Here is a 19734-nt window from a genome sequence, read left to right on the forward strand (position 1 = left end):
ACTGAACGTTCTGAGGACGAAGAGCACCACCTGCTGGGCATAAGACAAACTGTTACAAAGTCAAGGAAGTTTTAGGGCTCGATTCAATCAGATCCAACACAGTGAATCTTAATTGTATTTCCTTGATTTGTCTCATCCTCTCCTTGCCTCCTTCTTAAAGCACATTGGAGAAGACCGAGGGGAAAAACCTCAGATCTATTTGAATGTGCTTTGAGAAGGAGACGAGGATGTGAAGAGTCAAGAAAATACAATTGTGCATTCACTGACTGTCTATCAAAGAAACACACTAACATCTATTTGGATTTTGGGATTTTCTATTTTGTTTATTCACTAAAGTCTTTGAAAACGCAGACTACAATTTCTGTATATAAACTGTACACAAACGCAAGGCACTATACAGCACATTCAAATAAATCACCCCCCCCCCATAAAGAATTCCATGCCTTTAAAAATACAACCATTGGCATTTCTCAGGTACCTGTGAAGCTGAGACATCATTATGACAGCCCCAGGTACCAGACCAGAGAATGCGAATCAAAAAAAGGTACATACTTGGCATGTTAACACCTTTTGAGACATTGTAGACAAGAAAAAAAAATCTACTGATATAGATACTACAGAGAACTTTCAAGTTGAATACATATTTACATATATTGACATATATTGCCTTCAGAAAGTATTCAGCCCCTTGACTTTTTCCACATTTTGTTGTGTTACAGCCGGAATTTAAAATTGATTACATTTAGATGTATTTTTTGTCCCTGGCCTACACACAATAATACCCCATAATGTCAAAGTGAAATTATGCATTTCAAAATGTTTGTCGAATTTTTACACATTTTTGTAAAGTATTCTCAGGGGTGTATTTCTGTATTTCATTTGAAATCACTGTCATTGTGCAGTATTTTGTGTAGATGGGTGAGAACAATATCTATTTTATAGATTTTGAATTCAGGCTATAACAACAAAATGTGGAATAAGTCATGAATACTTTCTGAATCTGTAAATACACATTCTATGAAAGACTTCAAACACCACCAAGCCAGAGACCACAGCGGTGTGTCTGACGATGTCATTGATGATGTCAATGGTATAGCGTTCTGTCGGCCATCTTAATTTTTCTATGTGTAAAACCCTGATGAAGGCTACGGGCCGTTTTGAACGAGTTTATTTTAAACAATAAAGCAGCATTTTTAACAACTTCCACTGTCCTCCCAGAGTTGCTGACTGTCCTCTTCAACTCACATGGCAGGAGTGGTGACATAGCAAGTGCTTCTAGGAAACATAGTACAGTATGAAACACAGAGACAGAAAGAGAGCGAGACAGAGACAGAAAGAGAGATGGAAAGAGAGACAGAGAGACACACAAAGAGAAAGAGACACACAGCGAGAAAGAGCGAGAGCAGGGCCTGCTTGTACAGTTCCTGATAAGCCACTGAAAAAAATGTGCTAAGCAGGATTTTCAATTTCCTACATAGTTACATAATCAAAAGGTAAAAACATGATGCTAGCACACCTTAGCAGTTCCCCCAACTCAGCCTCTGTCCTCTTCTCCCACTTATCGTCCCTGAGAGTGTGTTCAGCAGAGGAGGCTGGTGAGGGGAGGACGCTCATAACAATGACTGGAACGGAGTGAATGAAATTGTATCAAACTCTTGTAAAAATCAATGTGTTTGATAGGGTTCCATTGATTCCATTCCACCCAAACCATGATCCCATCTTCCGATTTAAAGTGCTGCCAGCTACCAGCGGTGTTCAGTCACACCGCTGGGAAGGGCTGGATGGGTGACACCGCCTGGTGGCCTACATCGGTCTCTGTGTCCTCTTCTCTCCACAACCAACCTGATGAATGGAAAAACGTGGGCCAAAACTTGTTGGTCTTAACAATAAAGAAGCATTTTATCAACTTCCACTGTCCTCCAAGAGTTGTTGAATTTCTTCTTCTCTCCACAACCATCGTCAGGTTAACTTACACTAAAACAGTCCTTTAGCCTTCTTTAAGTTGACTTGCTTCCACCCTGGTAATCCTTTGTACTCCTCTCTCTTCATGTCCAACGCTTTCTGCGTGGGGAGAAGATAACCAATTAATACAATGAGAGATGGAGTGAGGTGGTACATTTTAACATAGCACTGTTTTGAGTTCGGACAATGTCAAATAGTGAACCGTCATTTTTTTTTTTATCCGTTTGTGGTCCCACCAGAGTTCCAAGTTCAAAGTGAAATACAGTTTACACAGAAGTAGTTACATTTGGGAGTCCATGCCAAAAAGACAGAAGTGATCCACAGTGTTCCTCATCGCTGTGGAGAAAGAAAAGACAGGTGGAGGGGTGGAGGAGCGGAGGAGGAGCGCAGGTGGAGAGAGAGAGAGCGAAAGAGAGAGGGGCAAGCAGGACAGCCCAGAGGAAGAGAGGAGTGAGTCAGCTCAGTGAGGATGCTGTATCCTTGAGGAAGAACAGTCAGATCATTCTCATTCATCATGGTCCTCAGCCCAAACAACTCACCTTCTCTGAATCCCCTAGAACCCAGCCTGAAAGGCAAGAGGAGTTAGCTTGGACTCTAGATCCTGGGTATCAGTCAGTTTATTACAGTGCTATGAGACGTCAATTGTCACGCCTATTCCTGCTTCCTCCCTGTCGCTCGACGTCACCGGTAACCACCGGCCCTGACAATTATTAATACACACACACACACCTGTTCCCCATCATTAAGCACACCTGGTCATCATTACCTCCGTGATTACTCCCCCTTTCATTTAGCCCTCAGATGACAGTCAGTCATTAGGTAGTATTGTTTTCTCTCACATTCTGTACGCCTCTCATGTTTGTTCATCTGCATCGTTTCTTTATTAATCTCACCTTCTGCACCTGCTTCCTGACTCCCAGCGTATATGTTACATCAATAGCCAGGGAGCGTAAAGTAATGATGGTAAGATAATCACATCAATGACATCAATGACATTCACTGTGATCTAAAATGTCAAACTGATCCTAGATCAGCACTCTGAGATGCATTATGCATACAGCCCCTGGTCTCTCTCTTATTGGCCAACTGATCCTAAATCAGTGCTCTGAGATGCATTATGCATATAGCCCCTGGTCTCTCTCTTATTGGCCAACTGATCCCAGATCAGCGCACTGAGATGCATTATGCATACAGCCCCTGGTCTCTCTTATTGGCCAACTGATCCCAGATCAGCGCTCTGAGATGCATTATGCATACAGCCCTTGGTCTCTCTCTCATTGGCCAAGCATCCCTCTGGCCTTCTATCCTATTGGTCAGACTGTGTGGGGAGTGGAGCTGACACCCAGGGAGAGAACTAATTTCTTGAGCACACAGAGAGCTCCGACGTTGGACCCCACTCTGTCCCCCCTCAGTGTGTGCTCTGTGTAGGTGTTGAATTCTGTAAATAGAGATAAACACACAGGGAGGGAGATGGCCTCTCTTGTTGAATGGTGAGAGAGAAGAGAAGTGCTTTTAAGAAATTGAGATTCTCCATTGAAAGTGCTTTTAGTCCAGGACCAGGCCTAACAATGGTCTGGAAAACCAACTCATTAAACCTGAAATCAAGGTATCCTATTCTCACAGGGTGTGTTGGAACTGAATGGCCATTGATCAGTGGGTGTGGTCTCACCTCGAAGTCCTCGTCTGATAGGTAGAGCTCCAGGTGGAGGGGGTCGACGCCCTCAGGAAGTGGGCATGCCAACAGATTAGCCAGGGGATAGGTGTTTTGGCACAGCCTGGCCAGCACATCTTCCACCAGGATGATCTGGTTACACACCTCCACCTCCTGACACAGAGACAAACCAACTCAAATAGTCCCAAAAAGGAGGATGATGTTTGGATTGTGTGTGTGTGTGTGTGTGTGTGTGTGTGTGTGTGTGTGAGTGTGTGTGTGTGTGAGCGTTACGCTTAATGTGTGTGTAGCTGTGTGGGTTAATAAATCAAATCACATTTTAATTGGTCACATACACATTCAGTGCCTTCGGAATGTATGTATTTGGACCCCTTGACTTTTTCCACATTTTGTTATGTCACAGCCTTAATCTAAAAATGATTCAATTAAACATTTTCCTAAGCAATCTACACACAATACCCCATAATGACAAAACAGGTTTTTAGAAATGTTTGCAAATTTATAAAACATTTAAAAAAACAGAAATACCTTATTTACATAAGTATTCTGACCCTTTACTATGAGACTCGGGATGAGCTCAGTTGCATCCTGTTTCCATTGATCATCCTTGAGATGTTTCTACAACTTGATTGGAGTCCACCTGTGGTAAATTCAATTGATTGGACAGGATTTGGAAAGGCACACACATGTCTATATAAAGGTCCCACAGTTGACAGTGCATGTCAGAGCAAAAACCAAGCCATGAGGTCAAAGGAATTGTCCGTGAAGCTTCGAGACAGGATTGTGTCAAGGCACAGATTTGGGGAAGGGTCCCAAAAAAATGTCTGCAGCATTGAAGGTCCAAGATCTCAGTGGCCTCCATTATTCTTAAATGGAAGAAGTTTGGAACCACCAAGACTCTTCCTAGAGCTGGCCGCCCGGCCAAATTGAGCAATTGGGGGAGAAGTGCCTTGGTCAGGGAGGTGACCAAGAACCTGATGGCCACTCTGACAGAGCACCTAGAGTTCCTCTGTTGAGATGGGAGAACCTTCCAGAAGGACAACCATCTCTGCAGCAATCTACCAATCAGGCCTTTATGTTAGAGTGGACAGAAGGAAGCCTCTCCTCAGTAAAAGGCACATGACAGCCCACTTGGAGTTTGCCAAAAGGCACCTAAAAAAACAAGATTCTCTGGTCTGATGAAACCAAGATTGAACTCTTTAGCCTGAATGTCAAGCGTCACGTCTGGAGGAAACCTGGCACCATCAATATGGTGAAGCATGGTGGTGGCAGCATCATGCTGTGGAGATGTTTTTCAGTGGCAGGGACTGGGAGACTAGTCAGGATCGAGGAAAAGATGAACGGAACAAACTACAGAGAGATCCTTGATGAAAACCTGCTCCAGAGTACTCAGAACCTCAGACTGGGGCAAAGGTTCACCTTCCAACAGGACAACGACTAAGTACACAGCAAAGACAACGCAGGAGTGGCTTCGGGACAAGTCTCTGAATGTCCTTGAGTGGCCCCGGACTTGAACCCGATCAAGCATCTCTGGAAAGACTTGAAAATAGCTGTGCAGCGATGCTCCCCATCCAACCTGACAGCGCTTGAGAGGATCTGCAGAGAAGAATGGGAGAAACTCCCCAAATACAGTTGTGCCAAGCTTGTAGCGTCACACCCAAGACTCAAGGCTGTAATCGCTGCCAAAAGTGCTTCAACAAAGTACTGAGTAAAGGGTCTGAATACTTATGTACATGTAATATTTCTAAAAACCTGTTTTTGCTTCGTTATTATGGGGTATTGTGTGTAGATTGATGAGTGGAAAAAACTATTTAATCAATTTTAGAATAAGGCTGTAAAGTAACAACATGTGGAAAAAGTCAAGAGATCTGAATATTTTCCAAATGCACTGTAGCTGTGTGGGCTAGCGTAGCTGTGTGGGCTAGCGTAGCTGTGTGGGCTAGCGTAGCCGTGTGGGCTAGCGTAGCTGTGTGGGCTAGCGTAGCTGTGTGGGCTAGCGTAGTCTAAATGTTTGCCATGGGGTAAGCTGAGCCAATGGCTCAATTTACCACATGGCCAACGGCCACCATACCCCATACAAATTGTGATTACATTTTGTTACAGAGCAGACAGCATCATGTCCCATGTATAATGTAAAACAAGCAGGGGTCTAGCCCCCTCTTGAGGTTCTTGAGAGAGCAGTCAAGGAAGTGGCAGAAGGGAAGAAGTCCATTCGAGCAGCAACAAGGGATGAAAAATAGACTGAATGACACTGAAGAGGGACATTGAGTAAAAAAATTATTAGCATGTACCTGCATGAACCTAACGATTTATGACATTATTCTGGTGATTTAGGGTTTACTAGTCCTCTAGGGAAACATATAATGACAGAGAAGCTGCATGTATCTAATTATAGACAAGTTGACTAATAAATAGCCTACCAAAATGTCAGAAATTATAAGCAGAAACTTATCTAAAGCAGGCAAAAGAAAATCCTGCACCCCCTGCCCAAAAAATTAAAATCAATTAATCGTCTGATTGTAGTCTGTAGCACATTTTCTATATTAGTGGGTTAGGATTGGGTGTGGACCTCAGATATTCACTTTATCACATATAAATCAGGCCGTTGCGGATGGGTTATTAGCAATTCCGGGCGGGTGAACAAACCCACGCACCATTACAAGAGACAAGCTATGTTGACATGAATTCTAAATTACTTCCAGGTATACACAACATCCAGAAATATATGTATACTGAACAAAAATATAAAACGCAACATGCAACAATTTCAAAGATTTTACAGAGTTAAGGTTCATATAAGGATATCAGCCAATTGAAATAAATGTATTAGGCCCTAATCTATGGATTTCACATGACTGGGCAGGGGCCTAGCCAACTGGGGAGCCTGGCCTAGCCAAACAGAATTAGTTTTTCCCCAACCAAAGGCCTTTATTACAGATAGAAACACTCCTCAGTTTCATCAGCTGTCCAGGTGGCTGGTCTCAGACAATCCCGCAGGTGAAGAAGCTGGATGTGGAGGTCCTGGGCTGGCGTGGTTAAACGTGGTCTGTGGTTGTGGGGCCGGTTGGACGTACTGCCAAATTCTCTAAAACGATGTTGGAGGTGGCTTATGGTAGAAAAATTAAAACATTAAATTCTCTGGCAACAGCTCTGGTTGACATTCCTGCAGTCAGCATGCCAATTGCACACTCCTGCAAAACTTGAGACATCTGTGGCCAGGGGCGCCATATGGGGGGGATTCGAAGGGCCTGTGACTGACAGGGGCCCTAAATTATTAAAACAGATCATTTTTTAAAAATATTAAATTATTAACCTATCATCATCATCATTAATATTTTATTTACAATGAACTAATAAAAAACAAACCTTTTTCTTTTCTTGTGTTTGGCAAAAAGTAAACATCCAGAGAGCCTCTGTATTGCCCAACCTCCCCCCCTCTATTTACATTAAATGGTTCGGTCCTGCCACCAAACCAGGCGTGAATGGTACTTGCTAGCAGTGAATTGTGAGTGAGAAGTGCCGGTGGAGCATCATGTCTCAGCTTCCTAAAGAAAAATCTGGCTTCCAAAAACGAAAAGAAAGAAAACGAAAGACAGGCGAGAGAAAAGGGCGACGGTATGTCACCCAATTTTTCACAAAGGAAGGTGGGTGTAGTCCGTGAGTGGTGGAAATTAACCTGTTAATGCAGCTTAGTCTATAGAGAAATAGGCTACTTTTACCCTCCTAACATTAGTTTTTTAATATCTTCACAGAAAATTCTGAATGTTTACATTTCGCTGCTCTTTTAGCCGACATTTAATCAATGCAGGCAAACTTTTAGCAAGCTATTCATACTAAATCAGTTGTTCCTGCCTGGTGCCAGGCCCAACAGATGCAGCTTCAGGCTCAGCAGCCCTGTCTCCCCATCCCCCTGACCCAGCCCTGCCTCCCCATCCCCCTGACCCAGCCCTGTCTCCCCATCCCCCTGACCCAGCCCTGTCTCCCCATCCCCCTGACCCAGCCCTGTCTCCCCATCCCCCTGACCCAGCCCTGTCTCCCCATCCCCCTGACCCAGCCCTGTCTCCCCATCCCCCTGAACCAGCCCCGTCTCCCCATACCCCTGAACCAGCCCTGTCTCCCCATCCCCATACCCCTGAACCAGCCCGGTCTCCCCATCCCCATACCCCTGAACCAGCCCTGTCTCCCCATCCCCATACCCCTGAACCAGCCCTGTCTCCCCATCCCCATACCCCTGAACCAGCCCTGTCTCCCAACTGAAGAAGGAGGTGAGCAGCATTGTGTTGGATGACATGTCAGTTGGCATAATTGCAGGTACTGCAATGAGGATAGGAATGTGATTCTCCAGTCAGGAAAAATTTCACTTGACACAGAGGCAACCAATATCAGAGCCTTAAAGGAAGAGATGCAGGCTCTTAGAGATGGAAGGGAGTCTCTCCTGTCTGAGGCAACACTGATTGCTATGCAAATGGTTGTTGCACCTCAATTTAGCAAGAAACACAGCCGCCAGAGGAAGAGATTCCATGATGAGACATCTGAAGAGGAGACAGCTCAGGACAGTGCAGCAGCGGTGTTTGGGAACACAGAGGAAAAGGAAGAGATTCCATGATGAGACCTCTGAAGAGGAGACAGCTCAGGACAGTGCAGCAGCAGTGTTTCAGAGCACAGTGTTTTTACTGATATGGACAGCATCATAAGTGACTTGGACACTAGGTTCCACACCACTGAAAAAATTGTAGAATAATCTTCTGCTGTTCTGAATGTTGGGCAGATTAGTGAGGATAAAGTCCCTTCTGTGTGTCAACCACTGATCATGAAGTATTCCAGAGATCTTACGCCTGAGTTTCAAAATGAAGTAAGACACCTGAACACTGTATATGCTGCCACTTTACCCCCTAACTTGTCCCCTCTTGGTCTCCTGAATGCAGTATGTACAATGCAGATGCAAAGCCTTTTCGGAGAAGTGTGCAATGCTTTACATATATTTTCCACACTGCCTGTGACTGTTGCTGGTGGCAAGAGAGCTTTCAGAAAACTAAAAAACGGATTAAAAAAGATCTATTTGAGGTCCACTATGTCCCAGGACAGACTTTGCAGTCTTGCCATGCTGTACATTGAAAGTCAGTTAGCTAGAAAGCTGGACTTCAAAGACCTGATCAGTAACTTTGCTAGCAAGAAGGCTCGGCGCTGGGCTCTTGGGGAGTAAGACTGAGCAAGGGCCAGTGATAACTGTTAAATGGCATGGCTATGGATATTGGATCACTAACACACGATGCCCACAGGCTGAGAACAAGATATATCTCAAAGTAATGGCTGGATTGACATAACATTTGTTGTGCACAATCAAGACCCCAAGTGGAAGAAACCTATTGATTTGGTGACCACTTGACCTTTCCTCTAGCGCCACCATCAGGCCTTTTCATTTCCATTTTGTTTTCCATTTCCACTTTTACAGCTGTTATTTTCTGGTTGGTATGTATACTAAGTTCAACAAGCTGCTGCTGATTTGATTATTTTGTTTGTTATATCATTCTATAGATGATACATGTTAAATATAACTTAACCTGTTCAATTAAATTATTTTTAGTTAATCATTAATGTTAAGAGAATTTTCCATTCAAGAATTTACCATTCAAATGACATTTAGACTGTAAAAGATGGCCTTTAGCACATTTCTTATAGAGGGTATCAGTCTTGCATCAATAGTGAATTCCACTGTATACAGAATGTTGCATGCATGTCTGCACAGTGTTATATTTTCACAGCTCACAGTCAGTAAATATCGTACAGTAAATATTGGACTACAAGAGAGTTGCAAGCCTGCAAAGTAGAGTTATTTAAAGATTTGAATCGGTCGATTGGGTTCTGGAGGTGTGTGGTTACTGTAATTGGGCAGAGATGGTGTGGCCTGTGGTGGTGGGGCCCAATGTGATATCTTTTCATGGGGCCCAAAATCCCTGGCGGCGCCCCTGTCTGTGGCATTGTGTTGTGTGACAAAACTGTACATTTTAGAGTGACGTTTTATTGTTCCCAGCACAAAGTGCACCTGTGTAATGATCCTGCTGTTTAATCGGCTTCTTGATATGCTACACATGTCAGGTGGATGGATTATTTTGGCGAAAGGAGAAATGCCCACTAACAGGGATGTAAACAAATTTGTGCACAAAATTTGAGAGAAATAAGCTTTATGCAAATGGTACATTTCTGGGATCTTTTATTTCAGCTCATGAAACATGGGATCAACACTTTACATGTTGTGTTTATATTTTTGTTTAGTATAGATAGCTTTGTTAGAAAGAATACTATGTTTCCCTTGATGTAGTGATGCTGGAAGTAAAAATTGTGTCAGCTTATCCAACTCTCCCTTATGGTCAGAGTGTGTGTGTGTGTGTATAAGGGTTGGCAGATCAGTGTAGTGAATAACTCACCCTCTCAGTGATCTCTGCAATGTCCTCTCTGTGCTCCCAGCTTGGGAACACGTTGGTGAAGGTGAGAGGCTCCAGACCAGCATGGATCAGATACGACTTCTGAGGCTTCTTCTCATTATTCACTGCGGGAGGAAGTCAGCAAGTTTTGCAACACATCCTAACTAGAGACATGCCCTTAGTGAAAAGGTCTGTGGGTGCAGGGTTCAAAGGGCATATAAACTGGAAAAGGAAAACCTGCACTTAATAAAACAGTCTTTAAGATGTAATGTTCTTGAAAAGATAAACATCAAGCACCTTATCTTAACTGAGAGAGGCCAGAGATGATAACATCATCAGGTATGCTACCTTTGCAGTACTGCAGCACCGTTTCCATGGCACACTTCCTGTCCATGTCCCATCTTATCCTGGCAGAGCCGGGATTCTCGCGGTCCTGGGGCCACCAGCCCTGCCACAGGTACACCTCATGGAAGTTATCCACCAGGAACAGAGCTATACAGGAAGCGGAAGTTCTCAGAGCAGCCATTTTGTACACCAACATTCCAACAGACAGGACATCTCCTTAATGCTGAGTGCCAAGCAGAGAGGCTTATACACTCACCAGGCTGGGAGGCTCGGTACAGGTCTTTACAGGTCTTTACAGATGTAATGTATTACTACGTTATAATAGGACTCGCCAGGCTGGGAGGCTCGGTACAGGTCTTTACAGATGTAATGTATTACTACGTTATAATAGGACTCGCCAGGCTGGGAGGCTCAGTACAGGTCTTTACAGGTCTTTACAGATGTAATGTATTACTATGGTATAATAGGACTCACCAGGCTGGGAGGCTCGGTACAGGTCCTTACAGATGTAAAATAGGACTCACCAGGCTGGGAGGCTTAGTACAGGTCTAATGTATTACTATGGTATAATAGGACTCACCAGGCTGGGAGGCTCGGTACAGGTCCTCCTGTAGGAAGGGCAGAGAGCTAACCATGTCTGGAGCTCTGGAGGGGTGGAAGAACTCTGTAGCCACAAACTCCCCTGAAGAACTGCTCAGCTTGAACAGCCGAGGGGTGAAGTTGAATTTACCCGGATCTAAAACAAGAAAATTCATGCTCAGTTTTAACATGTACCTAAACCCGGATAATCAGTTTGCCATATTGTTAAGTGTTATTTCAGTGTGTGTGTGTGTAACAGTACTATACCTTGCAGCATACAATCGTAGGCTTTCCGGTCTTTACTCCCTACAGCATCCCAGAATCCCGTGGGCTCTGATCCCTCATCACACTCTGTAATGGTCACCTTACTGCTGCTGTGGAGCCCCGCCTCCAACGGACATCTAAAAGACAGCAGCCATGCGTCACATCATAGCTACATTATACCGGTCGTCCAAAATGGCACCCTATTCCCCATATAGTGCACTACTTTAGACTACAGCCCTATAGGCCCTGGTCAAAAGTAGTGCTTTATATAGGGAACAGGGTGCCATTTGGGACAGAGATATACCGTATTACACATTTCATTACACAAGAGTTTTTCCTGGTCAGCATAGTACATGGTCAGGAAAGATCACTAGTCCCTGGTCAAAAGTAGTGCACTATTTAGGCAACAGGGAGCCATTTGAGAAGCAGACTCACTGTTCTTTAATCCTCTGAGCTGCGGTGAGGCCCACCAGCCGTGTGTGTTGCTGGGCCTTACAGCCGTGCCACAGGTAAATGAGGGCCTTGTTGACGTTGAGGAGGATCATGGAGCTCCTGGAGCGAAGGCTGCTGCAGTGACTGACAACTTCCAGTAGGTGTCCCTCTACAGGGACCTCCCCCCGCACGCAGTACAGACGCCACTCAGCTAGAAGAAGACGAAGAGGCGCGTGGTCAGTATGACACACACATAGGTCGTGTTCCCTTGCTCATGCTTTTTATTACATCAACTGTTCCGTCGGGCACCAGATTGCTATAATGTGGTTAGCTGATATGTAAAACACCTATCCAGGCATTGTAAAACCTGGTATGCATCAGCAATGTAGTCGCTCAGGAACGCACTCGTACACACTACTGTCCTGATCACAGATACCAGTGGTGGCAGCTGAGGGAAGGACAGGTCATAGTAACGGCTGGAATGGAATTAATGGAATGGGATGGACCTCAATGGGAACTTCCATTAATTCCATTCCAACCATTAGAATGAGCCAGTCCTCTGATTTAAAGTGACACCAGCCTCCACTGGTACAGAAGACGGGCTAGATCCTTCCTTACTTTGTGTGTTCTCCTCTTCCTCCTCTCTCTTCCCACCGTGTATAATCATCCCCCCGTTGAAACACTGCAGGAAACAAGGAGGCTCTTTCCCCTGCTGTACCTGGACCTGTCAGGGACAGCGACGGGGACACGGCTCATACATGACATATTCATCTAAGGCTGCTCTCAGATCAGTGACAGTAGATGCGTGTATACATGAAATTAGGCTGCATCTCAAACACCCTGTTCCCTATATAGTGCACTCTGGTATGGTAGTGCACTGTATAGGGAATAGGGTGCTATTTAAGACACAGGCTTAGTATTTAGGGTCGACAGTACCTGGGCCCCTCTCTCCTCCTCCAGCTCCACTGTCGTCAGTGCTGACGTTCCCTTCTCTCTCACGGTGGAGTTCCGTCCCTGCCAGAAGAAGTAGCAGCACTGTTCTTTCACCAGGCCTGTGCTCCTCAGCTCTGGGTTTTGCATCTTCCCAACTGCTGCGCTCACCATGTACTTCCACTTCACAACGTACGCGTCTCCCTCATGGAACTGGCCTATACTCTGCTGGGGCAGCCGGCTGGGATAAGAACAATACAAATAATTCATTGGATTTCTACAGCACTCCGTACGGGAAGGGTTGCAAAAGTCTGGTTACTTTCCCAAAATTCACATGCTTTCCAGAAATCCCTGTTGGAGGATTTCCTGATTCCAGAAATATTCCAACCAGGATTTCTGGAAAACCTGGGAATTTTGAGAAAGTTTCCAGAATGTTGCAACCCGAGTAAAGGGTGAGATAATGACCTGTAGTCAAACTCCAGGATGTGCCAGACATTTACAGACACTGTGCTGATCTCTAGAGTCCTCATCCTGTCCTCTCCTTCTACAGAGCCGTGGCCTCGGCCAACGTTCATCCCATCCAACACCGTGCTGACAGCTGTCTGGAGTACAGGAAGCATCAACGCTGCATCATACGGCCTGCACACGCACCCTGGCGAATCCTGGGGGTGGAGAGAAAGTGGGAGAGAGAGAGAGGGAGGGGGATGGAGAGAGAGAGAGGGAGGGGGATGGAGAGAGAGAGGGAGGGAGGGGGATGGAGAGAGAGAGGGTGAGAGGGAGGGGGATGGAGAGAGAGAGGGAGGGAGGGGGATGGAGAGAGAGAGGGAGGGGGATGGAGAGAGAGGGGGGGATGGAGAGAGAGAGGGAGGGGGATGGAGAGAGAGAGAGGGATGGAGAGAGGGAGAGCGAGGGGGATGGAGAGAGGGAGAGCGAGGGGGATGGAGAGAGGGAGAGCGAGGGGATGGAGAGAGGGAGAGCGAGGGGGATGGAGAGAGGGAGAGCGAGGGGGATGGAGAGAGGGAGAGCGAGGGGGATGGAGAGAGGGAGAGCGAGGGGATGGAGAGAGAGAGAGCGAGGGGGATGGAGAGAGAGAGAGCGAGGGGGATGGAGAGAGAGAGAGAGGGAGGGGGAGAGGGATGGAGAGAGAGAGGGAGGGGGATGGAGAGAGAGAGGGAGGGGGATGGAGAGAGAGAGGGAGGGGGATGGAGAGAGAGAGGGAGGGGGATGGAGAGAGAGAGGGAGGGGGATGGAGAGAGAGAGGGAGGGGGATGGAGAGAGAGAGAGCGAGGGGGATGGAGAGAGAGAGAGCGAGGGGGATGGAGAGAGAGAGAAGGGGGGATGGAGAGAGAGAGAGAGAGGGGGATGGAGAGAGAGAGAGAGGGAGGGATGGAGAGGGAGGGGGATGGAGAGAGAGAGGGAGGGGGATGGAGAGAGAGAGGGAGGGGGATGGAGAGAGAGAGGGAGGGGATGGAGAGAGAGAGGAGGGGGATGGAGAGAGAGAGGGAGGGGGATGGAGAGGGGATGGAGAGAGAGGGGGATGGAGAGAGAGAGAGAGGGGGGATGGAGAGAGAGAGAGAGAGAGGGAGGGGGAGGGGGATGGAGAGAGAGAGGGAGGGGGATGGAGAGAGAGAGGGAGGGGGATGGAGAGAGAGAGGGAGGGGGATGGAGAGAGAGAGCGAGGGGGATGGAGAGAGAGAGAGAGAGGGGGATGGAGAGAGAGAGAGAGGGGGATGGAGAGAGAGAGAGAGAGGGGGATGGAGAGAGAGAGAGAGGGAGGGGGAGAGGGATGGAGAGAGAGAGGGAGGGGGATGGAGAGAGAGAGGGAGGGGGATGGAGAGAGAGAGGGAGGGGGATGGAGAGGGGGATGGAGAGGGGGATGGAGAGGGGGATGGAGAGAGAGGGGGATGGAGAGAGAGAGGGAGGGGGATGGGAGAGAGGGAGGGGATGGAGAGAGAGAGGGAGGGGGATGGAGAGAGGGAGAGCGAGGGGGATGGAGAGAGGGAGAGCGAGGGGGATGGAGAGAGGGAGAGCGAGGGGGATGGAGAGAGGGAGAGGGAGGGGGATGGAGAGAGAGAGAGGGAGGGGGATGGAGAGAGGGAGGGGGAGAGGGAGGGGGATGGAGAGAGGGAGAGAGAGGGATGGAGAGAGAGAGAGAGAGGGATGGAGAGAGAGAGAGAGAGAGAGGGATGAAGAGAGAGAGAGAGGGAGGGAGGGGGATGGAGAGAGAGAGAGAATCATTCAGAAAACTAGGGTCATGGGGTCTGATGAAAACATAACAAATAACGAAATATGTGTAAAAGGAAGAGAGGGAAAGAAAAAGAAAGAGATGGAGAGAGAAAGAACGAGAGAGAGAGAAATAGAGAGAGAGAGAGAGTCAAGAGGACATACCTTCTGCTCAGTGACTTGTTGGTTGCTATTCTTTGGTTGTGGTTTCTTAGTGTCTGTCCAGTCCAGAAACTTCTCTTTGAACAGGATTGTCTCATTGTGTTGTGTCAGCCTGCCGAATATGGCCCAGTCAGGACGCCCCTGGCCCTTCCTGTGGACACACACACACACACAGTAAGAGAAAGTGAGAGCAGACTTTAGCACAGGACCTATAGACGTTATAAACCCCTCTAGGACAAACTGTCCCTGAGGGATGAATTGACTGGGTGGTGGAGAGAGAGTGTGTATGTGCAGGTGCGCGCGTACACACACATCAACACACACACACACCAACGTTGCGTTGATGTGCGCGCGCGTTGATGTGCGTGTGTGTGTGCGTGTGTGTGTGTGTTGGTAGCCTACCAGGGTATGCGTGCGTTACATCCTCCAGGGTCCAGAGGATTGATGTCACAGCAGGTGTAGTCAAAGGTTCCGTTCCACAGGTGTTTGGCCAGCTGGAAGGCTACTTTCCTCTGGGCCAGAGTCACCTCCTTACCGTGCCACACATACACCTCACTGCCAAAGTCAAACACCAGCACCTGCAAGGGGGGGCACACAGTGGAGATATGGGACCAAAATAACACACACCCTGTGGACCAGGGGCCATAATATGTGTCAGACATCTCAGAATAGGATCAGCTGCTAGTGCTGACCTAGGATCAGGTCCTCCCCTGTCCATGTAATCTTAATCATTGTGATCTAAAAGGCTAAACTGATCCTAGATCAGCTCTCCTACTATGAGTTGTCTGCTATATGTGGTTCCTGATGAGTCCAGTCAGGTACCTCTTTGGATTCCAGTAGTGTGGTGCGTGGAACCTTCCCCCACTGGCCATCATCGGGAACCAGTTTATCATCCAACAGACGGAAGATACAGTTAGTCTCCACGATGGCACTCTCAAACAGCTCATCTTCCTCCAGTGGCCCCGCAGCTGACACACACACACCAAAAATATCAAGAATAATCTACAACGGTGGTATAAAATATGAAGATAAAGGCTTCAGATTACATGTAGCTAAATCTTTTTAAATGAACAAAGTCCCAATTCTCCACCCATTTACCAAAGTGTGCACAATTGCCGTCATGATTTAACAATGGTGGAAACGCCCTCAAGCCAGTGATTCCACTAATGCGTTTAGATCAATGACAGGAAGTGTGCAAGTGCAACATTTTCGGAGAAGGGTTGAGAATTGAGACGCAGCCATGGACACTACTGCTACTACTACTGCCACTGCTGCTTACACTGGTAGGTCTGCTGTCCTCTCAGGGTCTTCCAGAACTCTGTGGCTGCATGGTTCTGGGGGTTGACCCCCTCCTCAATGGTCTGAATCTGGCTCGCTCTGCAGCCCAGGTCCCTCTTAGTCTGGATACACGTGGCCAGCTCAGAGGCCTACAGTACGAGACACACACACAAACACAGAGAAAATGTCACTAACCTGAAATACACACGTCAATATCATAAATACAGTAGAATAGAAATCGTGTAAGCCTTGTAAGGGGATTAGGCTTTAGATTTACTTGCAATGACCAATGTCAACAGCCTCGTAATTACCAGACTCATTGTTGTAGGAGGTTATAATGTCAGAGCCTACTTGGTGTGTTCTACCAGCAGTACTGTACGTTGTAATGATGAGTCAGCATTCATCTTGACAGGTCAAGGGTCTCCATACTGTAGTTCAATGTCTTCCTAATGATACCCTAGTTGATACCAGTTAAATACTAGAGCTAGTGAAATAAATACAAGGACTGAGAAAAACTAAGTAGCCTGGACGAATCAAGCTACGTAGCCTGGACGAATCAAGCTACGTAGCCTGGACGAATCAAGCTACGTAGCCTGGACGAATCAAGCTACGTAGCCTGGACGAATCAAGCTAAGTAGCCTGGACGAATCAAGCTAAGTAGCCTGGACGAATCAAGCCAAGTAGCCTGGACGAATCAAGCCACAGTCTGTTTGAAACTGTCTACTGCACACAAACAGGACACTTTTCATGGGGAATAAGAGCTGCTGTAGGAACAGATGGCACAGCTCTCTGCTCCAATGAGAGAGCAGAACATCTCAACAGTATGTGGCTGAGCCCCTAAATGGCTCCCTATTCCCGATAAAGTGCATTACTTTTGACCAGGGCCCATAGAGCTAACGCCTATCAAAGACATTATGGCTACTTCAATACAGCTACTTCAATATGGTCACTTGAGGAGACATGCTATAAAGTAACATAAGGAGTCATTTAAAAATCCCATCCAAAATAACTTATTAAACATCAGCCTTATTAAACATCAGCCTTATTAAACATCAGCCTTATTAGACATCAGCCTGCCCCAAAAGTTTTTAATCACAAATTCCATCTAGCCCAACCCCAGGGGAATAAGATTATCAAACAAGACATTTTCTTAATCCTGAAAGACATTATTAACCGCTGACGCAGTCTGGCACAGGGAGACTGGGAAAGACATTATTAAACGCTGACGCATTCTGGCACAGGGAGACTGGGAAAGACACTATTAAACGCTGACGCAGTCTGGCACAGGGAGACTGGGAAAGACATTATTAACCGCTGACGCAGTCTGGCACAGGGAGACTGGGAAAGACATTATTAAACGCTGACGCAGTCTGGCACAGGGAGACTGGGAAAGACATTATTAACCGCTGACGCAGTCTGGCACAGGGAGACTGGGAAAGACACTATTAAACGCTGACGCAGTCTGGCACAGGGAGACTGGGAAAGACATTATTAACCGCTGACGCAGTCTGGCACAGGGAGACTGGGAAAGACATTATTAACCGCTGACGCAGTCTGGCACAGGGAGATGGGGACTCACTATGGATTTCACCAAAGCCAGACACACACACAGCAGGGGACTCACTTTGGCTTTCTCTATAACGTTAGCAAACTCTCCCATCCAGACAAAACAGTGCTGAGGAGTAACCAACAGGAAACAGTCTCCACTGTTCAGGGCTGAGGCTCTGGGCTCCACTAGTCTGGTCTGAACGTGACGGCGGCCTGGGTGATAGAGAGAGAAGAGTGAGGCTACAGATAAAAATAAAAATGTTAAAGGTATTTTTTGTTGGATAGGATAGAGACAGCGAGAAACTATATGAGAAGAGTGTCCTGACGGCTCCCTGGGTGATAGATTTAGGTTTATTTGAACATGTTGGTACATATGCAGAAATACACATAACTATATCATACTGTATAAAACATAAGTAAAAAGAAATGATCTGCCTAAATATATGGCTAGTGCATCATCAATAAGGCAAACATAAACTGGCATAGCAGCAAGTCAATAAACGGGCATAGCAAATGTCTTTGAGTGCCATACGCCTAGCTTGACAGTACTGAGAGAGACTTGGAATTTCTTCAAACAATCATCTTTATTTAATATTGATTAATTATTGCAATAATGAGACCGTCAGCCCACCAGTCTTGACTGACTGTTAGGCTGAGAGTCTAGCCTTTACAGATGACGCACAGTTTTTATATAGCTGATACCAAGATTGCTTAGTCAGTCATTTCTAACCTTCCCATAAGCCACCTTGGTTATCTACACAGGATGGTATTTTACTTAGTTTCCCAGATGCCAGGAAGATGAGACAATGAGGCATTGTTTTTAACTCTTCCAGGCTCTCTCTATCTCGAGTCACACACACCACATCTTGTCTATAGAATGCCAGCTTTTAATCACCAACATCAATCAATTGTCAGCTTCAAGCTATCTCTAGTAGAACCCATGTCCTCAACACCCAGACTAGCTGCAGGGTGTTAGAGTGGAGACCATAAAACACAGCATTAGCAGGACAGAAATATCTTGCAGTTTGTTAAGTAAATAATTGTTACATATCCAACAAATAAAGTGAATACATAATTTTTCCCTCACAACAGTAATTGCCAAGAATGACCTCTGGTCAGTTTAGTCTCCTGTTCTTGGCTTGATTAGTTTAGTCTGCTGTTCTTGGCTGGATTAGTTTAGTCTGCTGTTCTTGGCTGGATTAGTTTAGTCTGCTGTTCTTGGCTGGATTAGTTTAGTCTGCTGTTCTTGGCTGGATTAGTTTAGTCTGTGTGTGTGTGTCTGTGTGTGTGTGTGTGTGTGTGTGTGTGTGTGTGTGTGTGTGTGTGTGTGTGTGTGTGTGTGTGTGTGTGTGTGTGTGTGTGTGAGCGCAAAAGTTTTAGGCAGGTGTGAAAAAATGCTGTAAAGTAAGAATGCTTTCAAAAATAGACAGGTTAATAGATTATATGGGCTGGCCTAAATGCAAAGTGAGTGAACAGAAGAAAAATCTACATCAAATCCATATTTGGTGTGACCACCCTTTGCCTTCAAAACAGCATCAATTCTTCTAGGTACACTTACACACAGTTTGAAGGAACTCGGCAGGTAGGTTGGCACAATCATCTTGGAGAACTAACCACAGTTTTTCTGTGTATTTAGGCAGCCTCTTCATGTAATCCCAGACAGACTCGATGATGTTGAGATCAGGGCTCTGTGGGGGCCAAACCATCACTTCCAGGACTCCTTGATCTTCTTTACGCTGAAGATCGTTCTTAATGACTTTTGCTGTATGCTTGGGGTTGTTGTCATGCTGCAGAATACATTTGGGGCCAATCAGATGCCTCCCTGATGGTATTGCATGATGGATAAGTATCTGCCTGTACTTCTCAGCATTGAGGAGACCATTAATTCTGACCAAATCACCAACTCCATTTGCAGAA

The 19734-nt window shown here is 46.2% G+C and overlaps 1 protein-coding gene across 22 annotated transcripts in view; it reads right to left on the reverse strand.

Annotated features, from left to right (window-relative positions):
- Positions 1 to 296: 296 nt before the first annotated feature.
- Positions 297 to 19734, reverse strand: part of LOC106569572 (supervillin) — a 93074-nt gene continuing 73636 nt past the window's right edge. For 12 of the 22 annotated variants that reach the window (XM_045694419.1, XM_045694418.1, XM_045694411.1 and 9 more), the window contains 14 exons: positions 17894 to 18030; positions 16271 to 16418; positions 15814 to 15959; positions 15394 to 15569; positions 14995 to 15142; positions 13072 to 13268; positions 12613 to 12847; positions 12295 to 12400; positions 11680 to 11887; positions 11248 to 11381; positions 10982 to 11137; positions 10405 to 10548; positions 10060 to 10181; positions 297 to 3787 (listed from right to left, as the gene is read on the reverse strand). In XM_045694419.1, coding sequence (XP_045550375.1) covers positions 3371 to 3787; positions 10060 to 10181; positions 10405 to 10548; positions 10982 to 11137; positions 11248 to 11381; positions 11680 to 11887; positions 12295 to 12400; positions 12613 to 12847; positions 13072 to 13268; positions 14995 to 15142; positions 15394 to 15569; positions 15814 to 15959; positions 16271 to 16418; positions 17894 to 18030 — 2474 coding nt within the window. In that variant the 3' untranslated portion in view covers positions 297 to 3370. The remainder of the gene's footprint in view (positions 3788 to 10059; positions 10182 to 10404; positions 10549 to 10981; positions 11138 to 11247; positions 11382 to 11679; positions 11888 to 12294; positions 12401 to 12612; positions 12848 to 13071; positions 13269 to 14994; positions 15143 to 15393; positions 15570 to 15813; positions 15960 to 16270; positions 16419 to 17893; positions 18031 to 19734) is intronic. The other 10 variants (XR_006758831.1, XR_006758830.1, XM_045694415.1 and 7 more) reach the window with 10 other exon arrangements.

Source organism: Salmo salar, chromosome ssa14 (genome assembly GCF_905237065.1).
Source record: "Salmo salar chromosome ssa14, Ssal_v3.1, whole genome shotgun sequence".
NCBI classification, from domain to species: Eukaryota; Metazoa; Chordata; class Actinopteri; order Salmoniformes; family Salmonidae; genus Salmo; species Salmo salar.